The sequence below is a fragment of the Cyprinodon tularosa genome, unplaced genomic scaffold, assembly GCF_016077235.1.
Source record: "Cyprinodon tularosa strain WSP-4 unplaced genomic scaffold, ASM1607723v1 ctg346, whole genome shotgun sequence".
Taxonomy (NCBI): Eukaryota; Metazoa; Chordata; class Actinopteri; order Cyprinodontiformes; family Cyprinodontidae; genus Cyprinodon; species Cyprinodon tularosa.
In genome coordinates this window covers 1,453,784-1,475,070 of record NW_024039059.1, presented here as the reverse complement: position 1 = coordinate 1,475,070, position 21,287 = coordinate 1,453,784, and the positions used below count along the sequence as shown (strand labels likewise).

The window sequence follows — 21,287 nt, the reverse complement described above, 5'->3', positions numbered from 1 at the left end:
ACTCTTTATTTGCAAAAATTAAAGGGGGGGAACAGATTATTTCAGCTGCCTGAAATAATCTGTTCCCCCTCAATAACAAGGGAATAAATTGATTTACCTGCAAGTCTTTAACTGTGCTTATTCCTCTCACCACCAGAACAAATCCTGCGGATTTGGTCATATTTACTCTTTATTTGCAAAAATTAAAGGGGGGGAACCATATATTTCAGCTGCCTGAAATATTCTGTTCCCCCTCCATAACAGGGGAAGAAATTGATTTACCTGCAAGTCTTTAACTGTGCTTATTCCTCTCACGACCAAGAACAAATCCTGCGGATTTGGTCATATTTACTCTTTATTTGCAAAAATTAAAGGGGGGGAACAGATTATTTCAGCAGCCTGAAATATTCTGTTCCCCCTCCATATCAGGGGAAGAAATTGATTTACCTGCAAGTCTTTAACTGTGCTTATTCCTCTCACCACCAAGAACAAATCCTGCGAATTTGGTCATATTTACTCTTTATTTGCAAAAATTAAAGGGGGGGAACCATATATTTCAGCTGCCTGAAATAATCTGCTCCCCCTCCATATCAGGGGAAGAAATGTATTTACCTGCAAGTCTTTAACTGTGCTTATTCCGCTCACCACCAAGAACAAGTCCTGCGAATTTGGTCATATTTACTCTTTATTTGCAAAAATTAAAGGGGGGGAACAGATTATTTCAGCTGCCTGAAATATTCTGTTCCCCCTCCATATCAGGGGAAGAAATTGATTTACCTGCAAGTCTTTAACTGTGCTTATTCCGCTCACCACCAAAAACAAATCCTGCGAATTTGGTCATATTTACTCTTTATTTGCAAATATTAAAGCGGGGGAACCATATATTTCAGCTGCCTGAAATAATCTGTTCCCCCTCCATAACAGGGGAATAAATTAATTTACCTGCAAGTCTTTAACTGTGCTTATTCCCCTCACCACCAAGAACAAATCCTGTGGATTTGGTCATATTTACTCTTTATTTGCAAAAATTAAAGGGGGGAACAGATTATTTCAGCTGTTTTAGCTGCCTGATATAATCCATTCTCCCAATAACATGGGGAAAAAAATTACCAGCAAGTCCTTAACTTTGATTCAAAAACATCTGCTCTTCATTTGACAAATGGAATTTAAATCTTTCCATAACTATGTTAAAATAAAGTCTTGGAAGAATAAATATCAAACATAGTTTTTAAAATGTCATTTATGAAGCATTAAACAACATGCATAAACCAGCACACCACAGCAAACTCAGGAACCTAAGGCAAACATGCAAAGCAGTAAAAAATTTTTTCAGTTGGTGGGCTAGCCACACACGCCTGATGGAACCACCTCAGGCACATGTCACAGAGGATCTAGGAAAGAAACCAAAAATGTAAAGTTTTATTTTAAAAATATGTCTTTGCGATTACACTACGCAATCAATAATTTCAGATTCCCTTATATTCCAATTGCTGGAGGATCCTATCAAAGCTTCATTATGCAAGATACAATTTGATAAAACTTGTCCTCTTCATTTAACTTATACTAAATTTTTTAAAAATTCTAAAAAAGTTCTTCCCCAGTTCACGTCCGTGTCACTTTCTATCTCTCCACAGAAGTGACACAAGTCTTTTAGGTCATCTGGTAATAACAACATTATAAAAACATACACACACACACAAACACACATGATTATCCCAGTACAAACAATGTCCATAAATAAATGTTTTCAGATTCCATGTTAATGTATTAATTTTGGGCTAAGTATAGATGTTTCAGTGAAACATACAAATAATGGTAATTGTGATAGCAATTGTCATTAACACTCAAAATAAGAATATTAATGTTATCCTCACCACTGTTAAGGATAAGTCTCACAGCAATTTCAAACCTCATGCTGTAGACTGCCTCATTGGAAACAGGAAAATCCACAACCTCTTTTGCTAGGATCATTTCTGCAAACTGAGAGGCACAGCTTCATTTAATGGATTTAAATTTAAGTTACAAAGAAAGTATTCCCTGTGCATGTGTAAAAATATATATCAAAATCCTGAAGTCATACACTGTGTGACAATATGTATGCATCTTCGGTGCAAATGCACCACATGATGTGCTATCCTGTTGTTTTGGATGCTTGACAGTGTCACATGTCCAACGTGAGACATTGCACCCCTTCTTCCTCATAAATGCCCTGTAAGTATAGATACATTAATAAGAACAATTTTATATGATTTTCATTCTTCATTAAAAGTTTCATTTTTAACCCTACCTTGTGATTTGCAAGCATTTCTTGATTTCTTGTTTTGATTCCCCCAGTGGATCCAAGAACAAAGACTTTTTTTTTGCGGATAGATCACCTAGAACGTGCATTTGACATTATTTATGTGTTTTTTGTTTATGAGATAAGTATGCTAATTAATGTTATTAAAGTAAAAAAAAAATGTATTACCACTAAAGTCCAGTGGTGGTGTTGATTGTTTATTCCCAGAATAATTTCATAATTCATTGGGTTCATCTGTGAATGATAAAAAATTAATTAAACATTTTTATTAATCAAGAACAAAGCATGTTTTGTAACACACAGGTGATAGAAAAAAATTGTTAAAAGGATATAACCATAAACATTTTTTTTTATTGATTCCAAATATATTACTAACACAAGGAGGAGTAATACATATACAGTCAACTGCACATAATGAAATGTGTAAGATACTGTATACCTTTAATCTAGGACTATTTCCCTGCCACATTGCTGTCATTGCAAAGGAATCTATGAACACCGCCTGTCCTGTGTTCTGTCTGTTGTAATCATTCACGATGACAGCCAAAAATGCATTAATAGACTGCAATGTGTTACAAGAAAAAATATTAGTTATATACTTTAACTGCTGTGATATTCCTAAACAATATGGTCATTGTACCTACCTGACTCACCAGTTCCATGCCAGGACCAATTTTGTAAATGTCAGAGTAAAACTTATATGCATTCACTTTTGACAGAAGGACAAAGACGTTTTTTCCAGAAAAAGCTTCATGGACATCTGATGAGGAGGAGGGGTTGAGGAGAAGTGGAAAAAGAAACAAAAGTTAAAGATTATTTTCATTATCATGGCACCTATTTCAATTTTACAACATATTACATATGTTATCCAATGATATGCAATTCATATGATTGGAGAATGAGAAAGTATTAACTTCACAGATTCATTCAGCTACTTTGAACATAGCAATAATAATAAAGCTAGAACTGTTTTTACTGACTCACTGAAATTATTCTTCATTAAAAAAAAGACTAAATTGCATATCCATACAAATACATTTTTAACAGACACATATGTATGATAATACAAAGTGAAATCTATGTGCTTTGATACATCCATCCATTTTATGTCACGCTTATCCCAAGCAGGGTCGTGAGGGGTGCTGGGGCCTATCTCCAGCTGTCTAAGGACGAGAGACAGGGTTGCTTTGATATATATTTATAAGAATTTAAAAGAAAATTTACATTTCTCTGCTAGGGATTTTCTCTGCGTATCAGGTGGTGCTGGAGCAGAGGGAGATAATCCTGGACCAGAGGGAGATGATGGAATCAGAGGGAGGTGGTGCTGGAGCAGAGGGAGGTGGTGCTGGAACAGAGGGAGATGATCCTGGAGCAGAGGGAGATGATGGAGCAGAGGGAGGTGGTGCTGGAGCAGAGGGAGGTGGTGCTGGAGCAGAGGGAGATGATGGGGCAGAGGGAGGTGGTGCTGGAGCAGAGGGAGGTGCTGCTGGAGCAGAGGGAGATGATGGGGCAGAGGGAGGTGGTGCTGGAGCAGAGGGAGATGATGGGGCAGAGGGAGGTGGTGCTGGAGCAGAGGGAGGTGCTGCTGGAGCAGAGGGAGATGATGGGGCAGAGGGAGGTGGTGCTGGAGCAGAGGGAGATGATGGGGCAGAGGGAGGTGGTGCTGGAGCAGAGGGAGGTGCTGCTGGAGCAGAGGGAGATGATGGGGCAGAGGGAGGTGGTGCTGGAGCAGAGGGAGATAATCCTGGACCAGAGGGAGATGATGGGGCAGAGGGAGGTGGTGCTGGAGCAGAGGGAGATAATCCTGGACCAGAGGGAGATGATGGAATCAGAGGGAGGTGGTGCTGGAGCAGAGGGAGGTGGTGCTGGAGCAGAGGGAGATAATCCTGGACCAGAGGGAGATGATGGAGCAGAGGGAGGTGGTGCTGGAGCAGAGGGGGAACAGAATATTTCAGACAGCTGAAATAATCTGTTCCCCCCCTTTAATTTTTGCAAATAAAGAGTAAATATGACCAAATTCGCAGGATTTGTTCTTGGTGGTGAGGGGAATAAGCACAGTTAAAGACTTGCAAGTAAATTAATTTCTTCCCCTGATATGGAGGGGGAACAGATTATTTCAGGCAGCTGAAATATATGGTTCCCCCCTTTAATTTTTGCAAATAAAGAGTAAATATGACCAAATCCAGGATTTGTTCTTGGTGGTGAGAGGAATAAGCACAGTTAAAGACTTGCAGGTAAATGAATTTCTTCCCCTGATATGGAGGGGGAACAGATTATTTCAGGCAGCTGAAATATATGGTTCCCCCCCTTTAATTTTTGCAAATAAAGAGTAAATATGACCAAATCCACAGGATTTGTTCTTGGTGGTGAGAGGAATAAGCACAGTTAAAGACTTGCAGGTAAATCAATTTCTTCCCCTGTTGGGGAGGGGGAACAGATTATTTCAGGCAGCTGAAATATATGGTTCCCCCCCTTTAATTTTTGCAAATAAAGAGTAAATATGACCAAATCCGCAGGATTTGTTCTTGGTGGTGAGAGGAATAAGCACAGTTAAAGACTTGCAGGTAAATTAATTTCTTCCCCTTTTATGGAGGGGGAACAGATTATTTCAGGCAGCTGAAATATATGGTTCCCCCCCCTTTAATTTTTGCAAATAAAGAGTAAATATGACCAAATCCACAGGATTTGTTCTTGGTGGTGAGAGGAATAAGCACAGTTAAAGACTTGCAGGTAAATCAATTTCTTCCCCTGTTATGGAGGGGGAACAGATTATTTCAGGCAGCTGAAATATATGGTTCCCCCCCTTTAATTTTTGCAAATAAAGAGTAAATATGACCAAATCCGCAGGATTTGTTCTTGGTGGTGAGAGGAATAAGCACAGTTAAAGACTTGCAGGTAAATTAATTTCTTCCCCTTTTATGGAGGGGGAACAGATTATTTCAGGCAGCTGAAATATATGGTTCCCCCCCTTTAATTTTTGCAAATAAAGAGTAAATATGACCAAATCCACAGGATTTGTTCTTGGTGGTGAGAGGAATAAGCACAGTTAAAGACTTGCAGGTAAATCAATTTCTTCCCCTGTTATGGAGGGGGAACAGATTATTTCAGGCAGCTGAAATATATGGTTCCCCCCCTTTAATTTTTGCAAATAAAGAGTAAATATGACCAAATCCGCAGGATTTGTTCTTGGTGGTGAGAGGAATAAGCACAGTTAAAGACTTGCAGGTAAATCAATTTCTTCCCCTGTTATGGAGGGGGAACAGAATATTTCAGGCAGCTGAAATATATGGTTCCCCCCCCTTTAATTTTTGCAAATAAAGAGTAAATATGACCAAATTCGCAGGGTTTGTTCTGGTGGTGAGAGGAATAAGCACAGTTAAAGACTTGCGGGTAAATCAATTTATTCCCTTGTTATTGAGGGGAAACAGATTATTTCAGGCAGCTGAAATAATCTGTTCCCCCCCTTTAATTTTTGCAAATAAAGAGTAAATATGACCAAATCCACAGGATTTGTTCTCGGTGGTGAGGGGAATAAGCACAGTTAAAGACTTGCAGGTAAATTAATTTCTTCCCCTGTTATGGAGAGGGAACAGATTATTTCAGGCAGCTGAAACATCCATTCTCTCCTCTCCTCCTCCCATATCTTTGGGAAACAAAGAGCATGTTTCCAATTTCTCTGAAATTGATATGTGTGATGTGGTATACTATAAATGTCCTTAATCCAGTAATCTGTCATATTTTACATTAGAAGGTGATTAACCAGAAATTCTTCTCTCATCTTCGCAGGACGTCTTAATCCGTGTGCCCTGCTATCAGCCAGTTTCCATCCTCTTATATCAGCAATGAAAAATTAAAAATACACTACGTGTTGTTGTGTTCGGTGACTGACGTTTATTTCTGTCAGGCTGAAGGGACAAAAGTTGGGGAAATACCGATTCTCTTGGCGTTTAAAAAAACAACACAAAACAGCGTAAGAGGACCTCGTTAATGTATTTATTTTACAATTTTTTAAAAAGAGCAACCGATTAAAATGGATGTTACAAAGTTGAGATGATTATATGAGCTGTTTTTACCGAAAAATGATCAGGAGCGCCTTGAGAATGGTCAGATCAGCCTCTCTGGCTGCAACGCGCGCTCCCGACACAGGGGGAACAGATTTTCATGGAGAAACAGAATTTCGCACAAGACCGTCACCAGTTGATCTCCTCCCCAGTTGATCTGTCACACTGGAACTGCTGCATTTATTTTTTCTAGGGATTGTTTGAGAAGTAAGTCATTAGAGATGAGCATTCCTGTGGTGGATTTTAGTGTTTATAGTCTAAATAAGGAAGATGCTACAGACGAACAGCTGCGAACCCTGAGTGAGGAGCTGAAAAAAGCATTTTCACAAGTTGGATTTGTTTTCCTCGAAAATTCCGGGATCACGCAAGAGGAGGTAAGTCCTCCTGAGAAAATGTACAGGTTTGATATATCGTCCAAAGTGAATTTCGTATTTTAGTTCTTGCATATTTCCACAGGTGGACCGTGTAATGGACATATCTAAGAAGTTTTTTCTGCAACCAGAAGAGGAGAAGAAGCCCTTCAGCAGGAAGAGTTTCACTAACAGCCCCAACCACGGCTGGGTGTCGATGGAAACTGAGAGGCAGGTCATCCAGATGTAAAATAAACCCTTGACAAAATTAGAAGTGCCGTGTAAAATTATTCACACCATTTCACCTAAGACAGTCTAGCTGTAGACCCGCACCGTGAGGTTTCCTCCTAAGCTGTCAGAACCGGAAATCTTTTCGAGGCCTTTCAAAGTTATTCTTCTTCTTCTTTATAGGATAAAAACGAAGTTAATTCGAAGCTTTTCTAAAATAGAAGCTAGTATACCGCAACATTTAACGTTCCCGTTGTGAATTTGAAAAGGAATAATCCTGTTTTATTGATGTAAAATGCATGTGTAATATAAAATGCATGCATAAGTTTATATGCAAGACTAAATCTTCTCCTACACCATCTTCCTCTCCTTTGCATCGGAAGCTCTATTTCTATGTCTTTAAAACAAATTCTCATTTATTTCCCTAATTTCTGCAGTAAATGAAGTCCCAGTGTTGTGAAAATTGGCACTTCCGGTTGCCATGGTGACTCACCAAATCTTGTTATGCACGTGCTTAACTGAGTGGACCTACTCAGAGTTAGTTCAACTAACTCACAGCAGCTTTTATGAAACTGACAATTCAGAGTTTCTGACCTTAGGCAAGATCAATTCCGAGTTGAGGATTTCAGCCTGAATTTGATAAAACCTGCTTTGTGAAAAGTTTCAATTTGTCCTTACTTAGGCCTACTAGCCTACTTTGCATTATCCTATTGCATAACACCTCAAAACAAAATGCAGACATTTGTTGTGGTAACATGAAAAGCTCATAGGGTATAAATAATTATAGAAAGCTGGGTAAAATAATATGTTAAATCTTGTTGACTGATCTTTAATCTGGAAAATATTTTTTTAGGTTAAACCCGAGCCGGCCTGGAGACCTAAAGGAGGCCTTCAACACTACATCATTTCACCCTGACATTGTAAGCGTTCACAGGGAGGATTTTACTCAGCGTGTCTTTCTGTGTTCTTACATGTGTTTGTGTTCAGACATAATAAAAAAGACCCTTCTACAGTGCCTATCAGTTTGAGGTTAAAGTACACTTCAGTGGATGGTTTCACGTCTGTCTGTATTGATCCAGAGTATTACAGCAATAATGATAAGATTAGGAAATATAAGAAAACTCAGATATTAGTCTCGTTTACAATTTTCAACATTTGAGCAAATGTTCAAAAACTTTTAAATGACATTTCAGCTAACACTATCGCACATTTTATTCTATAATTAAAGTGTACTTGGTATAAAACAGCAAGATTGTAAGTAAGTATTTTAAAACGATAATTTTACCTCATCATAGCCACAGATATTAATTGGTTCTTTGTAAAAAAAAAAAAAAAAATGATAAAGGGACAAAAAAAAATAAAAAATTTTTCCTGTAGGCTATTGGGGAAGGTGTCTCAAAATAGGATTTTTTGAAGACTTGTTCAAATGTAGACAATTGTAAACAGCCCCTTCACCATAAAAAAAAAAAAAAATTCAGTTGCTGGTTTTATAAAGTGCTGATTTTTGTTTATATCAGACCTTAATCGGGCCAGTCTCATAAATAAATCATAAATATACTTTGATGTAAAATATCCAGTTGTAAGTGGCTGTTTGTCTATTGTAAAAACGGAATTCAAAATTAGTAAATATTTCTTCAGAAAAGTGTATTTTCCTAAAATTGGAGCAGATAATTAAATTATCCACTATTAACCCTTTATAGGGCAAGTTACCATTTTTGAACACTTGCATATCCCTTACAAATGTAGTCCCCACCGTCCCTCAGTCAGGTCTAGAAGCACAAGATCTATAACCAGCCATTCAGCAAAGATGCTGCTACATGGCTGTACATCTTATTTTGGCATTTGACCAATTAGATGAAGCCTTAAATGATATATTACCTACTGTAAATTAACTTAAAAAAATGTAGTGAGTCAAGAAATATAGGTAAAAAACTAATTAAGAAGTTAATAAGACTAGCTAACAATTATATTTAGGTTAATAAACTAAAAAAATGTAAGAACCACTATCAGCATTAATGCCTCTATGGTTATGTTGTACAAAACAAAAATGTTTTTCTTTCACTTTGTGTTTTTAAAGAATTTCTAGTAGAATCCCTATTTTTTTTCTTAATATATTCATTATTGACATAAATCTTTGCCATCAAAGTATACATGTTTTTTTTTTTTTTATCTTACAACGGTAATACGGTGTTGTCCTGGATTCCAATAACACTAATGGTTTGAAATTTAGATTTTGAAAGTTATTTCACCAAGTGCTCTCTAAAGGGTTAAAATTACAATTTTTTTAGCCCTTAAAATAAGCTGATTAGATATGTCCTTGATATGTTTTCTTATTTATTTTAAATGTAAATCATCTTATGGTCTTACTTCCTTCCCAAATCGATGGCAGATGCTCTTATTTCAACTAACAGTCTCAGATTTAATTCTTTTCCGTGTTTTCAGACTTTTAACAGGTTTTCTTCCATGAACCCTATCCAGCCTTCATGTTCATGCTGTAATCCCACAGCATGATTCTGCCACAACCATTTGTCACTAAGGGGATTTTGTGCATTATGTGAATAGGTTAAAAAGAGTATTACGGTAATGCTTTTAGGAGGCGCTCAACATATGTAGTCTTTCTGTTGTCCAAATCTGCAAATCCCGTCTGGCCTTATGAAAACTGTACACCGATTTTAAATGTGACTAAGATCTGGAGAAATTCCTGGTTAGGAGCCTAACGTTTCAGTGTGATGATCTTTGACCATTTGAGGTTCTCTTATGTTCAAACACTATCTGACATACAGGAGAGGGAATTGAGCTGATAAAATGGAGAAACCACTCGTCCAAAGTGCATTCTTTTTTGCTCTAACAGATAATAACCAGATGTTTTTTTCTTGGACTTTATTGAATCTAGAGCTGAAACAATTTTTCGTATTACGGTAATCAATTATTAAAATAATCGTCAACTGATTTAATAATCAATCGTTAACTGGAGGATAGAGACTGTAAAACATGTCTTTAGCTGAGAAAGCGACCCACTTAGAGCAGAAATTATATCAGAATTGAAAAAAAAAATGTAAATATTATGCATTTAAGATGAAAAACGTTTTTATCTGTTAATATGCTCTATCCAGAAATCCTCAAGTGGAAAAGTTTTACTTTCACCTGGTTTAATTTTGTAAAAAATCTTCTTTAAGGAACCTAGTTGCAGCTCTATTTGCCTCCCTTTCCATCATTGGGAGTATTTGCCTTGTGTTGGGTAGTTAGACTTTCACTCGCCTACTGCCAGAGTGAGCTCTTCACCGGTGGGAGCATGATTCAGCAATACATTCCTTTAGAAACAGTTGGTGCTTAGGGGGAATTGGGACCCAAAGCCTTTTTACTGCACAGACTCTTCGCCATTTGGACAACTGTGCTTTAATGCCTTTTAAAGCTCTTTTTCTTGGATGTAAAGGAATTAATAAATGATTTAAAAAAGATCTTTGGGAATAAAGCAAAGTAATAATGCTTCAAGGCATTTCTTTAGTAGTAACATTTCTAATAATATACAGCAATGCTTTAACAAGCTTACACTGAAATGAAATGAGCTTATGTTTTTGTAATCAGGAAACACAAAGTTATTTTTTTACAAAAAAAAATACTTTATTTTTTGGCAGCTAAATGCATATAAAGATGCATGATAAAAAGTTTCTAAATTTTGGTTAGTACTTTTCTCTGCTCAGGTTACTTTGCTTCTCTACTCTGCAGAAATGGCCATCATCAGATGCTGTGAGAGGATTCCAAGAGATCCAAGTGTCTTTCTTCCAGCGCTGTAAAGAGTTGAGTCTGCGGTTGCTGAGGGTGATGGCCCAGAGCCTCGGTCTGGATCCAGATGTGTTCCTGCGAGCACATCGATTTATAGGAAGTAGGTTTCACAGATTCTCTCTCTGGTGTCATGGTGCATCATGGAGAGAAATTAATTCTGCTGAAACTGAATATGTAAACTTTCCAAGCTTATGTATTTTAATAGAGCTGCTGTTTCTCCTGTAGCTGATGAGAACGGCACGACGTTGCGCTCTCTCTACTATCCCCCGGTAAGAAGAGAGAGCGCTAAGGAGGGACAGCTGAGATGTGGCGAACATTCAGACTACGGCAGCATCACTCTGCTTTTCCAGGGCTCCGATGGTCTGCAGGTAACTCTATCACCTTCTGTTAAGTATGTTCAGTACATGCATCAGCAGGATTTGATCATAGATTTTATATTGGGATGGAGTTCAAATTTATAGAAGGTAAAGTTGTTTTTTTTACATGTTTCTTTAGCCTGATTTTTTTTAGAGTTGAATTCTTTATTTAAAGTATCATGCGATGCAATTTAGGGTCCTTTAATTGTTTAAATTTTATTTTATTCGATTGCTGAATATGTTTTTAACCATGTTTTGTATGTGATCCTCCTTCCAGGTCTGCACACTAACAGGGGAGTTCATCTCTGTGCCCACTATCCCTGGAGCCGTCTTGGTCAACATTGCTGACCTGATGCAGCGCTGGACTAGTGATCACTTGGTCTCTGTGGTAAATTAAAAAGGATTTGACACATTTTCTTTGCTGTCTTACATGAAATGTTGACTGGATGTTAAACATCAAAATAGTTTTGAGCTGTTGATTGCATTTCACTGAAAACTTAAAAGTTGATTCTTTTTTTTCCTCTTTTAATTGAAAGTTGTTAAAATTGCACAAGTACGGTAATAGGTGAAAAGCCTTTAAACATAAACACACAGAAAACAATGTTTAACACCCTTTAAATAACTTTTACCTGAACAAAATATACCGTAAGAGTTAAGCACCCCAAATCAAAACATATTTAAAGTATTATTCAGTAATGATTTTTTACAATCTAGTATTTATTTACCTTTTCTTTAACACACACTCTAAATAAATCCTTATTTACCATCTCAATACGTTTTAACTAGTAATGGCTAGTTTAAACCGAGGCTTTAAGGCGTGTGTCGATTAGTGGAGGAGGCATTCCCGTGAAGCGCGTATAGAGGCTTGCCTCATTTAGGGGAGGAGCCAAAATTGGATATTGGATATATTCTAAGAATAGATTGGTTATTTTTCCAACCAATTTAGTTGATTAAAACTATTTTGGTCATATTAAACAATATAATGATCAGAAACTAATCAAGCCACTGGTTTCAGTTGTATTATTAGTATTCAGAAATATTATTTTCTGAAAGTGATAGTGGTATCTGCAGTAGGGGTCTGTCTTTCTATCCAATGGTTATTGGGTCCAGGCCTGGACTTGGCTTTTGAAAGTGGCTATAATACTTAACTAGTATTTTGGACCAAAATAATGAATAAAATACTGACTGTGTCATTTTATCATAAAGAAAGCAACCATATAAAAGTTTATAATTTATGTAGAAGCATCACAAACATTATTGATTAATTTATTCAATGCTTCACAGACCGAAGCCATAGTGTCATTATAATCACACTGCATGTTTTATATTTGTTGTCCACTTGATGGCACGTGAGCAAACTAATTGGATGGAATGCTTCAGTGCTTTATGGAGCTTTATCTCGCCATCAATCATTTTAGCATTTCAATCTCAATGTACCATAAATTAATCTATAATCTTTCCGCACTTCAAACAGTCTGTGGCTCACCGGCTCCTTTTCTTTGGAACAAACTTTCCTGCAGTGTCATCTTCACCCAGCCACCCTCACAGGCCGCATTGCTGTTCTGTGAGTGAACATCTCCCAAATCCTAATTTGATTATCTTCACCTGGAGCCTGTTGTCTCCAGGTTGGGAGACACCCCCACCTATGCTCAGTCAGAGTAGGGCGGGGCATGAATTAAAATGTTCCTGTAATGAAAAGCACAAACAGTTAAACTCATCCTTCTATTATATATATAATCTATTATTGGACTAAAGTTTATTATCAACTATTTCTAGACTAAATCCAGACTTGGGCTAAAACCAACATCTAAATGATGTCTGGTGTTTGGGGGGTAGAAGTTAGAGTGGGAGTGGTGGCATCAGCCCTCCTCTATACTGTCATCTGCTGGACCCCTGGCAGCGCAGAGAGGGACAGAAACAGGCTGAACAAACTAGTAAGAAAGGCCGTTTCTGTCCTAGGCTGCACCCTGGACCCAGTGGAGGAAGTTGCTGAGAGGAGGGTGCTGTCCAAGCTTATATCCATAGCATATAGCATATATTATATATGGACAACACCTTTCACCCTCTGCACCAGACTGTAGAGGAGCTGAGCAGCTCCTTTAGTGAAAGACTTTTACTCCCTATTTGTAAAAAGGAGCGCTACCGCAGGTCATTCATCCCTGCTGCAACCTGACTCTACAATGCAACACTATAACAGCAATAACTTGTGCAATGTATAATTCACCATTTTATACCCTGTGCAATAACCTGTTTCTCTATATTTGACACCCAGTGCTATAACTGTATATATAAATATAAATATCCATCTACTTAAATACCCATGTAAACACCCTGTGTACCTGTATAATGATCCTACTATAGAAAAAAAAGCTGTCATATGTGGACCATTGTATATACTGTATATATCCAAGAACCTTTTTTCTTTCTTTAGCACTGTCTTCTTCTCTTTTGACTATTTAAGCTGACGTAACGAGTAAATTTGTCCACTGTGAGATCAATAAAATCAAGTAATATGGCTTCCTGTCTTCGCAGCGTCACCGTGTTTTGCTGCCCCCAGCTGGAGACTCAAGCACTCGTCAGTCTTTGGCCTACTTCGTCCAGCCAGACGACGAGGCCCTAATCACGTGCTACGATGGCTCAAACAAATACCCTCCCATCACAGGAGGCGACTATCTCAAGCAGCGATTCAGCGAATCGTATGGAAACAGTTGAAGACGCGCTCACCAGTCGGATCAAATGGTGCACAAATGCCAAATTTCTCCAGCACATAACATTCTTCGTAAAGATTTGGATTCCACACCTTGACCTGGATGCAAATGGATCAACATTTATAAACAGATGCGGGGAAGAAATATTTTGTTACCTACTAGCAAAACAATCTAAACTGAATGAAATGTTTAAAGGTATTTTGAATAAGAAAGCTTTCATTGACCCCATGAAGTCATTCCACAGGAAACTTCCACGTGGCAAACTGTTTTTTCTTTTTCACTGATGTGTTTGTAAGAAATTTTAAATCAGGATCTAATAAAACCATGTTTCCCCTTAAAATTAACTCACACTGTCCTTGATGTTAATAAATATTTTACTTTAAGTAGAGCTGGAAAATAAAGGATCACAAACGACATACAAACTCATCTGAGGAGGGGGACATACTGAAAACAAAGACCCAAATTATAAAGTGAAACAATTCAATATACGCATAGGAATCATTTCTTCAAATATCCACTTCAGGGGAAACAATGGATGCTAAACTTGGCCCTGATTCAGCTTTCTAATGCTAACACAATGTGCACTGTGTTAAAGTGACTGTCAAAGGTCACTTTATGCTGTCCTTTGATCAGGTTGTGTAAGGAGTTCAAATGCAAGTGCAAACAGTGCCCACCTCTGCAAAGATAACAGCCTGATCTTGAACATGAAGAGGACAAAAGAGATCAACATCAACTTCAGGAAGAACCGGTGTTCAGTCAGATGAGCATACCCAGTCATTACCCATTTATCCTTGTAGTGTATCCCTTTAGATTTGTTAAAAAAAAAACAACACTTTAAACTACCTCATCGGGTGTGTATACCTTTAGTCATATACTAAAAAACTACTTAATTGCTTACTTTTTGGTGTTTTTTGAAGCATATGGCGATCTGACTTTCAATTGATTATTTTATACATGCCCAGCTCAGCTGTAGAGATGGTCAGCAGCACCAAATTCCTAGGGATGCACATCACAGACACCCTCACCTGGACTGTAAACACCACCTCACGGGTAAAAAGGGCACAGCAGCGCATGTACTTCTTGCGGAGGATGAGGAGAGCCCACCTGCCCCCACCCATCCTCACCACCTTCTACAGAAGCACCATAGAGAGCGTTCTGACCAGCTGTCTCACTGTGTGGTGTGGAGGCTGCAGCACCTCAGACTGGAAGAAGGTGAGAAGAGTAGTAAGAACAGCAGAGAGGATCATCGGGGCTCCACTTCCCTCCATAAAGACATTTCATCCCAGCGCTGCGTGTTCCGAGCCCGTAACATCATCAATGACCCCTCACACGCCCACCATGGACTGTTCTCCCTGCCACCCTCTGGGAAGAAGCTTTGCATCATTCAATGTAGGTCCAGCAACAGCTTCTTCCCCACTGCCATCAGACAGCTGAACTGCTGGGAGAAAAAACAAAAAAAAACTCTAAATCATGTCACAAACTCTGCATCAAACAGATAACACCAAACCAAAAATACTGCATATTTGCACCATACATAGTTCATTCTCTTAACTTCCATTTTAATGCATTTTTTGCACCATGGTTGTTCTCCCACACTGTTTACATTTGATTACTGCTGTATTTTAAGGAATGGAAATGTTCATTTACTGTCTGAAAGGCTGTACTAAATGAATTTTCATTTTTGTATACACTCTGTATATACAAAATGACAATAAAACTAGTTTAATTCTAAGTCTCTCCATGCACATGCACACACATTGGATCTGAATAAATGGTCTTAAATAATTATTATTCAAGACATATTCACCAGTGTTATTTTAGGGAAAGCAGGGTTTTTTTTTTTTTTTTTTTTTTTTTTACCATATACAATGATGATTTAAGTGGAAGTCAGTGGAAATGGTTCATTCCTCTCTGTAGGTATTAACATGCAGAAATGTGAAATACTTAAGTTATTTATTTGGTGTCTGTACTTCAGTATTTTTTTTTTTAGATAGTTTTTCTTTACCTTAACTCACTACATTTAAAGCTAAAATATCTTTACTTTCTACTCCTTGCTTTCTCCAAACTGGCTCATTACTTTTATTATACCGTAATTAAGACACAACAGCTGCAACAAAATGGTGGTAAAACAAGAGAATCTGTGAAGTTGGAGCTCAGTTCATTCATAGAAAGACTCTGATAGGGACAGAGGAAGATGGGAGGGCTGAGAAACTTTGCAAATTCTGTGGCGTAGGACCTTCTCCCTCCAATCCTCCTTTGTTAAATTTCAAATTTATATGTTTGTTATATGTCGATGTTACACGCAGCTTTAATTCTGTAAAAACCAGAGCTCTAAAAGTGCTCGACTACTCATGCAGGAGTTCTGTTCAGCTCAATATACACTGTTAAACTTAAGATAAGTGAGTTAAACTCAAATAATTTGAGGGAACAGATTGCCTTAAACCATTAACATTTACTAACTCAAACTATTAAGTTGAATATAATAATCCAATCAAGTATATTTAATATTTTTGATAAGGTAACATTTTATTATACCACATATATATATATATATATATATATATATATATATATATATATATATATATATATATATATATACATGAACCGCACTGATTAAATCTAACAGAAAGCTCATGGTGTTGCAGCACTGTCAATCTGCTAATCGGGGCCATTTTGCTATTGCCTCATCGGTGCTGGTGAGGCAGGTATGAGACAAAGCAGGTAAGGAACAAGCACACACCTTTAATATTTAATTTCATGGCAGTCTTAAGAATAAAAAAATGCTCAATTTGGAAAGCTCGTTGCCAGTTTGTTTAATAAATGTCTTCTTTGAATGCATAACATCTAATTTCTCCTCTATTTTTTAGATATGAGGGTTTAAAAAAGTGACACACAAGTAACATTTTTTAATCAGCAACACACTTGAAGGTGTTTTTGTTAGATGGTTTAGTTTTGTTAGATGAGCGCAGTCATTCTTTTTTTCTCCTTTGAGTCTCTAAAATGCGAATCTCCCCCCTTCTTTGACAGAGAAGAATGACCTGCATCCGCAGATTAGTATCGATATCGAAATCAGACCTTTGTCGCGCCAATCAGATGGCTCCGTTAGTTCCAATCTAAGAAGGCTCTTCCAGCTGTGCTCAACCTTTATGGCCAGTTGGTTTGTTTTTAGCTTGTTAGCAGCAGCAGCAGCAGCTAATACAAGTTGACTCCGACTCCACATGGAAATAAGGATCCAATCGGTAACGTGACTTGATCGTAGCGCATGTATTATGAAAGAAATTATGGAGTTGTAATTCCAAATCATTTTAAGTAATGTTTTAAGAGTGCAATTTTGCAGCAAAAACTTAATGACATGTTTCTATATTAATTAGAACCCGCTTAAAATGGGTGAAATTCAGAGTGAACTTTGGAAAAAAAAATAAAAATTACTTTCAGGAGTAGTTTTACAGCATTATACTTTTTACTTCGACTGATTGGGCTCCTATTATTTAGAATAGAAAATCCTATTATTGTCCCACAATGAGGAAGTTCTGGTGTTTACAGCAGCAAAAACATTATAGAAAAAAATGGTAACACAAATGTGTTCCTTAAGAGAGTGTGTAAAATAACATAATAGTGAAGAGTTAAAAAAAAAAAATTTAAATAGGCTACTATACTGTTAAGTGCTTAAACAATATAAATGCTGTGCACCTGGAGAATAAATAACCAATATACAGCTATGGACATTTTAACAGCAATGGATATTTGAAAATAGCAGCAACATCAGAGATGTGCAAAATGACAGCAACATGTTATTTAACTGAAACTGTGCTAAAGGAAGCGTGATACGAGTAGTTATATAGTTTATATAGTTAACAGAAACCTCATAGCTATGTAGTTTATGTAGTTTTAAAGCTGCCTAGTTCAAATGCTTTGGTACTCTGCCCACCTTTCGTTAAATGAAATCTCATCCCTGTAGTTTCTGTCACACAGTGTGACTTTGTTGCTGATCAGTTTTCCTGTCTTTGTTTCTCCAGATTAACATTGTTCAACAGTGCAAATGGCTGTAAGTTAAACTTTATTGCTATGATGCATGTTCAGGCACATGTTGGCTTCAGGGAGTTCAAGGATGAGACCCTGGAGAGCCTCTACAGCTCCAAGGACCCTGAGAAAATCCAGTATGAGAGAATGATAGAAACTGTGTGTGTTTTGCCTCTGCTGGGATGTCAGAATCTGCTGACTCTTTGTCTCACCCGCTCAGCTCTCTCAACTATCTGCGCCGGACGCCAGCCTTTCCAGTTTGCCAGAAGGAGAAGGCTATGGAACATGTCCGGCGCGGAGACAAGGAGAAGGTCTCCACCTCCACCACGGCAGCCTTCGACTTGACCATCATGTCCGCCGAGGGACTAGCATTGGCAGGGAAGCTGTCAGCGAGGACTGCTGTACAGTCTGTTTTTTTTTTTTTTTTTTAGATTATGTTTATTTAAAAATTCAGAGATTGTTAAAATAATTTCCCTCTGGGATTATTAAAGTATGTCTGATTCTGATTCATCAGTGCTGCATCTAAGTTGTCTTTTTGATTTCAGCTTTGCAGGCCTCTGTCTGAGGTGGAGACGCAGGCTGCGCTAAAGTGGGTCTCCTCCTCACCTAAGCCTGTATTTACAAGTGGGATGAAATTCTAAAGAGATGCAGCGTGACTCTCTTCTGTGATTTTATGTTTACGATTTCATCTCCAGCCTGCAACAGAACCTCTAGACCAGCTCCTTCCACAAAGACACCTTTGGAGCCCAGTGATGAGGAGCTGGTCCAGGCTGCTGGCGACATGGAGGAATGTAAGTAACGAGCATCTAATTTATCAGACTGTTTACAAGAAGTTACGACTGATGCTCCCATTTTATTTCACAAATGATGAAAAAAAAAATAAACCACATGAACCTGAAGTGAAACAGTAAGTTGGAGTCAATAAATAATTTGATTTTGGCAATTAGCTGCAGCTCACTCATCACTAACTGGCTGCTGCTTTTCACCTCTAGATTCCTCATCACGTCACCCATTTCTTTTTCTTCTTGTCGCCCACCACACTCCTTCCCTGTCTTTATCATTTGTAGCCATTAATCATTACTAGCATCCTGCTGATGCTTCTGCTTCTTTTTTTGTGTTTACTATGGGAGCTGCAGATTAAACTTGTGTTTTACTAAGACGTGTGTTTTGTTCAACCTCAGATGAACAGGCGGGTCCTTCCACCGCCTCTCTGCCTCAGAGGGTGTCCCCTGCTGGACCGGGGGAACCCACTGATGAGGAGCTGCTGGAGGCCACGCAGGAGCAGGGAGAACCCCTGCAGCGGCTGGATCCTCCAGAGCCACCCTCCATGCAGGAGACCCCGTCCAGACGGGACCCTTCACCACCTCCTGCTGAGGTTTGCTGACAGAGAGTTTATAGTTCAAGCAGCCAGGAATCAGTAGAAGCCTCGTTTGCAAGTTTCTGCAGATGCTGCCTCAGTCCTGGAGGGCAGCGCTTACAGCAGAGCAGCAGGAGTGGATCAGTCAGATGCTGTTCGTCAGGGACCACCTGGGGAGGCCTCGCCTCACCACAGACCTCAACCTGTGGTGGTTCCCTCCACAGCCCCAGCCGGTCTACCACCAGCCTCCTGCATCCCCTGAGCCCTTCTTTGCATGTCGGCTGTTCCTGTGGATGCCCCACAGGATCTGGCGTCTGCAGCTGACGTGCCCCCAGCCTTCGTGCACCGGGTCCATGGCGAAGGCTGGGCTCTACAGGACCATCCAGATTGGCCTGGACATTGATGGCTGGTACCTCATGGCCGAGTAACTGAAGTGCCGTCAATGTAAGAGGAAGGTCGCCGGATGGTCACAGGGCATCATCAGGCAGCTGCCCCCCACCTACAGCTGCCAGTTTCCTGCTGTGCTCACGTACGAGTAAGCACAACCACAGTAACTGTCTTAGTTGTTTATTAATTTAAAACAAAGGTGTCATTGATAGAAGGAGAAGAAGGTATCTTAAAGTGGTATGGTTTTCCTGCAGGCTGTCCTGTGACCAGAGGTTGGTTGAACAGCTGAGGTATTGCACGCTTGGAAACAGTGCGACCTGGCTGTACAACACCCTGCGGCAGCAGCACTCTGATGCCTGGATGCGGAGATCGATCCACTACTTCAGCGGGAGCGAGAAGTTCTGGTCGTTGTGCTGGCCATTGTTGTCTGAAAATTTTGATTTCTCTTCTATTATATGTTAATTTATTCTATTTACTCACTATAAAACTTTTCACTCAGTCTGTTCCTCTCTCAAGGCCACACCATTCTCTGCAGGATGGTGTTTGAAGACCAGACATTGCTTCATAACAAACCAGATTCTTTCTCACGGTTTATTCATAACATGTTACTGTTTAACCAAAGTGTCTGTAATTTGTTTTGACTCTGACTACTACTACTACTACTACTCCGAACGCTGCCCAGTTCAGAACAGGGCTGAATGCTGTGCCATTAAGGCTGTATGATGAACTGTATTCTCTTTGCAAAGATATTAATAAATGTGCTGACTGAGTGAAATCCATCGATCTCTGTTTATTTAACTAGGGTGAATGGTTGAATACTTTTTTCCCACTACACCATGTATGTGGAATAAATAATAAATACATTTAACCCCCTTTGTACATAGGGGGCAGTAAAACCAGTTCAGAAGCAGCCAGTTATGGTCTCATAACTTAAAACTAAATACAGGCTGAACACAATAGCAAAACAAATAAAGGTGTTTATTTCATCAAACATTTCATCATATAGGACAGAGTTTTAGGGTCTCTGAGAAAAAAACACAAAAACAACTTCCTTTGTAAAGGCTGGTATCTGTGTCCAAACAAGAAAATAAAGGAAAAGTGAAAGAATGGAATCTAATAAAAAGAAAATAACTTAATTTAAATCCCACATCAAAGAGGTTTCTAGAATTTTCGTCTGAGGAACATTGCAAAAATTAGAAATCTCCTGTCCAGGGGTGATGCTGAGAAACTAGTCCATGCATTTGTTACTTCAAGGCTGGACTATTGTAATTCTTTACTATCAGGAAGTCCACAAACTGTAGTTAAAAGCCTTCAGCTGATCCAAAATGCTGCAGCCAGAGTTCTAATGAAAATGAAAAAGAGAGATCATATCTCTCCTATCCTGGCTTCTCTTCATTGGCTTCCTGTTAAATCCAGAATAGAATTTAAAATCCTCCTTCTCACATATAAAGCCTTAAATGGCCAAGCTCCATCTTATATCAGAGATCTGATTGTTCCTTATGTTCCTAACAGAACACTTCGTTCTCAATCTGCAGGTTTACTAGTGGTTCCTAGAATTTCTAAAAGTAGAATGGGAGGCAGATCTTTTAGTTATCAGGCTCCTCTCCTGTGGAACCAACTACCAGTTTTAGTCCGTGAGGCAGACACTCTGTCTACTTTTAAGGCTAGACTTAAAACTTTCCTTTTTGATAACGCTTATAGTTAGGGTGGCTCAGGTTATCCTGAGCTATCTCTATAGTTATGCTGCTATAGGCTT

At 38.6% G+C, this 21,287-nt stretch overlaps 2 protein-coding genes across 6 annotated transcripts; both read left to right on the top strand.

The window, feature by feature from the left end:
• Window positions 1–6,490: 6,490 nt before the first annotated feature.
• si:dkey-10o6.2 (uncharacterized protein LOC100124608 homolog) lies at window positions 6,491–14,108 on the top strand. Its single transcript, XM_038294801.1, has 7 exons — window positions 6,491–6,713; window positions 6,796–6,920; window positions 7,771–7,837; window positions 10,644–10,800; window positions 10,926–11,068; window positions 11,334–11,444; window positions 13,589–14,108. Exons 1-7 carry the CDS (start codon window positions 6,561–6,563, stop codon window positions 13,766–13,768), a joined length of 936 nt encoding a protein of 311 aa, XP_038150729.1. The 5' UTR covers window positions 6,491–6,560; the 3' UTR covers window positions 13,769–14,108.
• A 2,741-nt stretch (window positions 14,109–16,849) lies between these two features.
• Window positions 16,850–20,086, top strand: LOC119789746. 5 transcript variants are annotated; one of them, XM_038294808.1, is made up of 7 exons: window positions 16,850–17,006; window positions 17,784–18,193; window positions 18,333–18,376; window positions 18,483–18,578; window positions 18,969–19,162; window positions 19,234–19,679; window positions 19,786–20,086. In XM_038294808.1, the coding sequence occupies exons 4-6, from the start codon at window positions 18,569–18,571 to the stop codon at window positions 19,570–19,572; spliced, it is 543 nt and encodes a 180-aa protein (XP_038150736.1). In that variant the 5' UTR covers window positions 16,850–17,006; window positions 17,784–18,193; window positions 18,333–18,376; window positions 18,483–18,568; the 3' UTR covers window positions 19,573–19,679; window positions 19,786–20,086. The 5 variants fall into 5 exon arrangements, with proteins under 5 accessions (XP_038150736.1, XP_038150732.1, XP_038150735.1 ...); XM_038294804.1 differs by having other exon boundaries at window positions 18,333–18,578; XM_038294807.1 differs by lacking the exon at window positions 17,784–18,193 and having other exon boundaries at window positions 18,333–18,578.
• The last annotated feature ends 1,201 nt before the right edge of the window (window positions 20,087–21,287 follow it).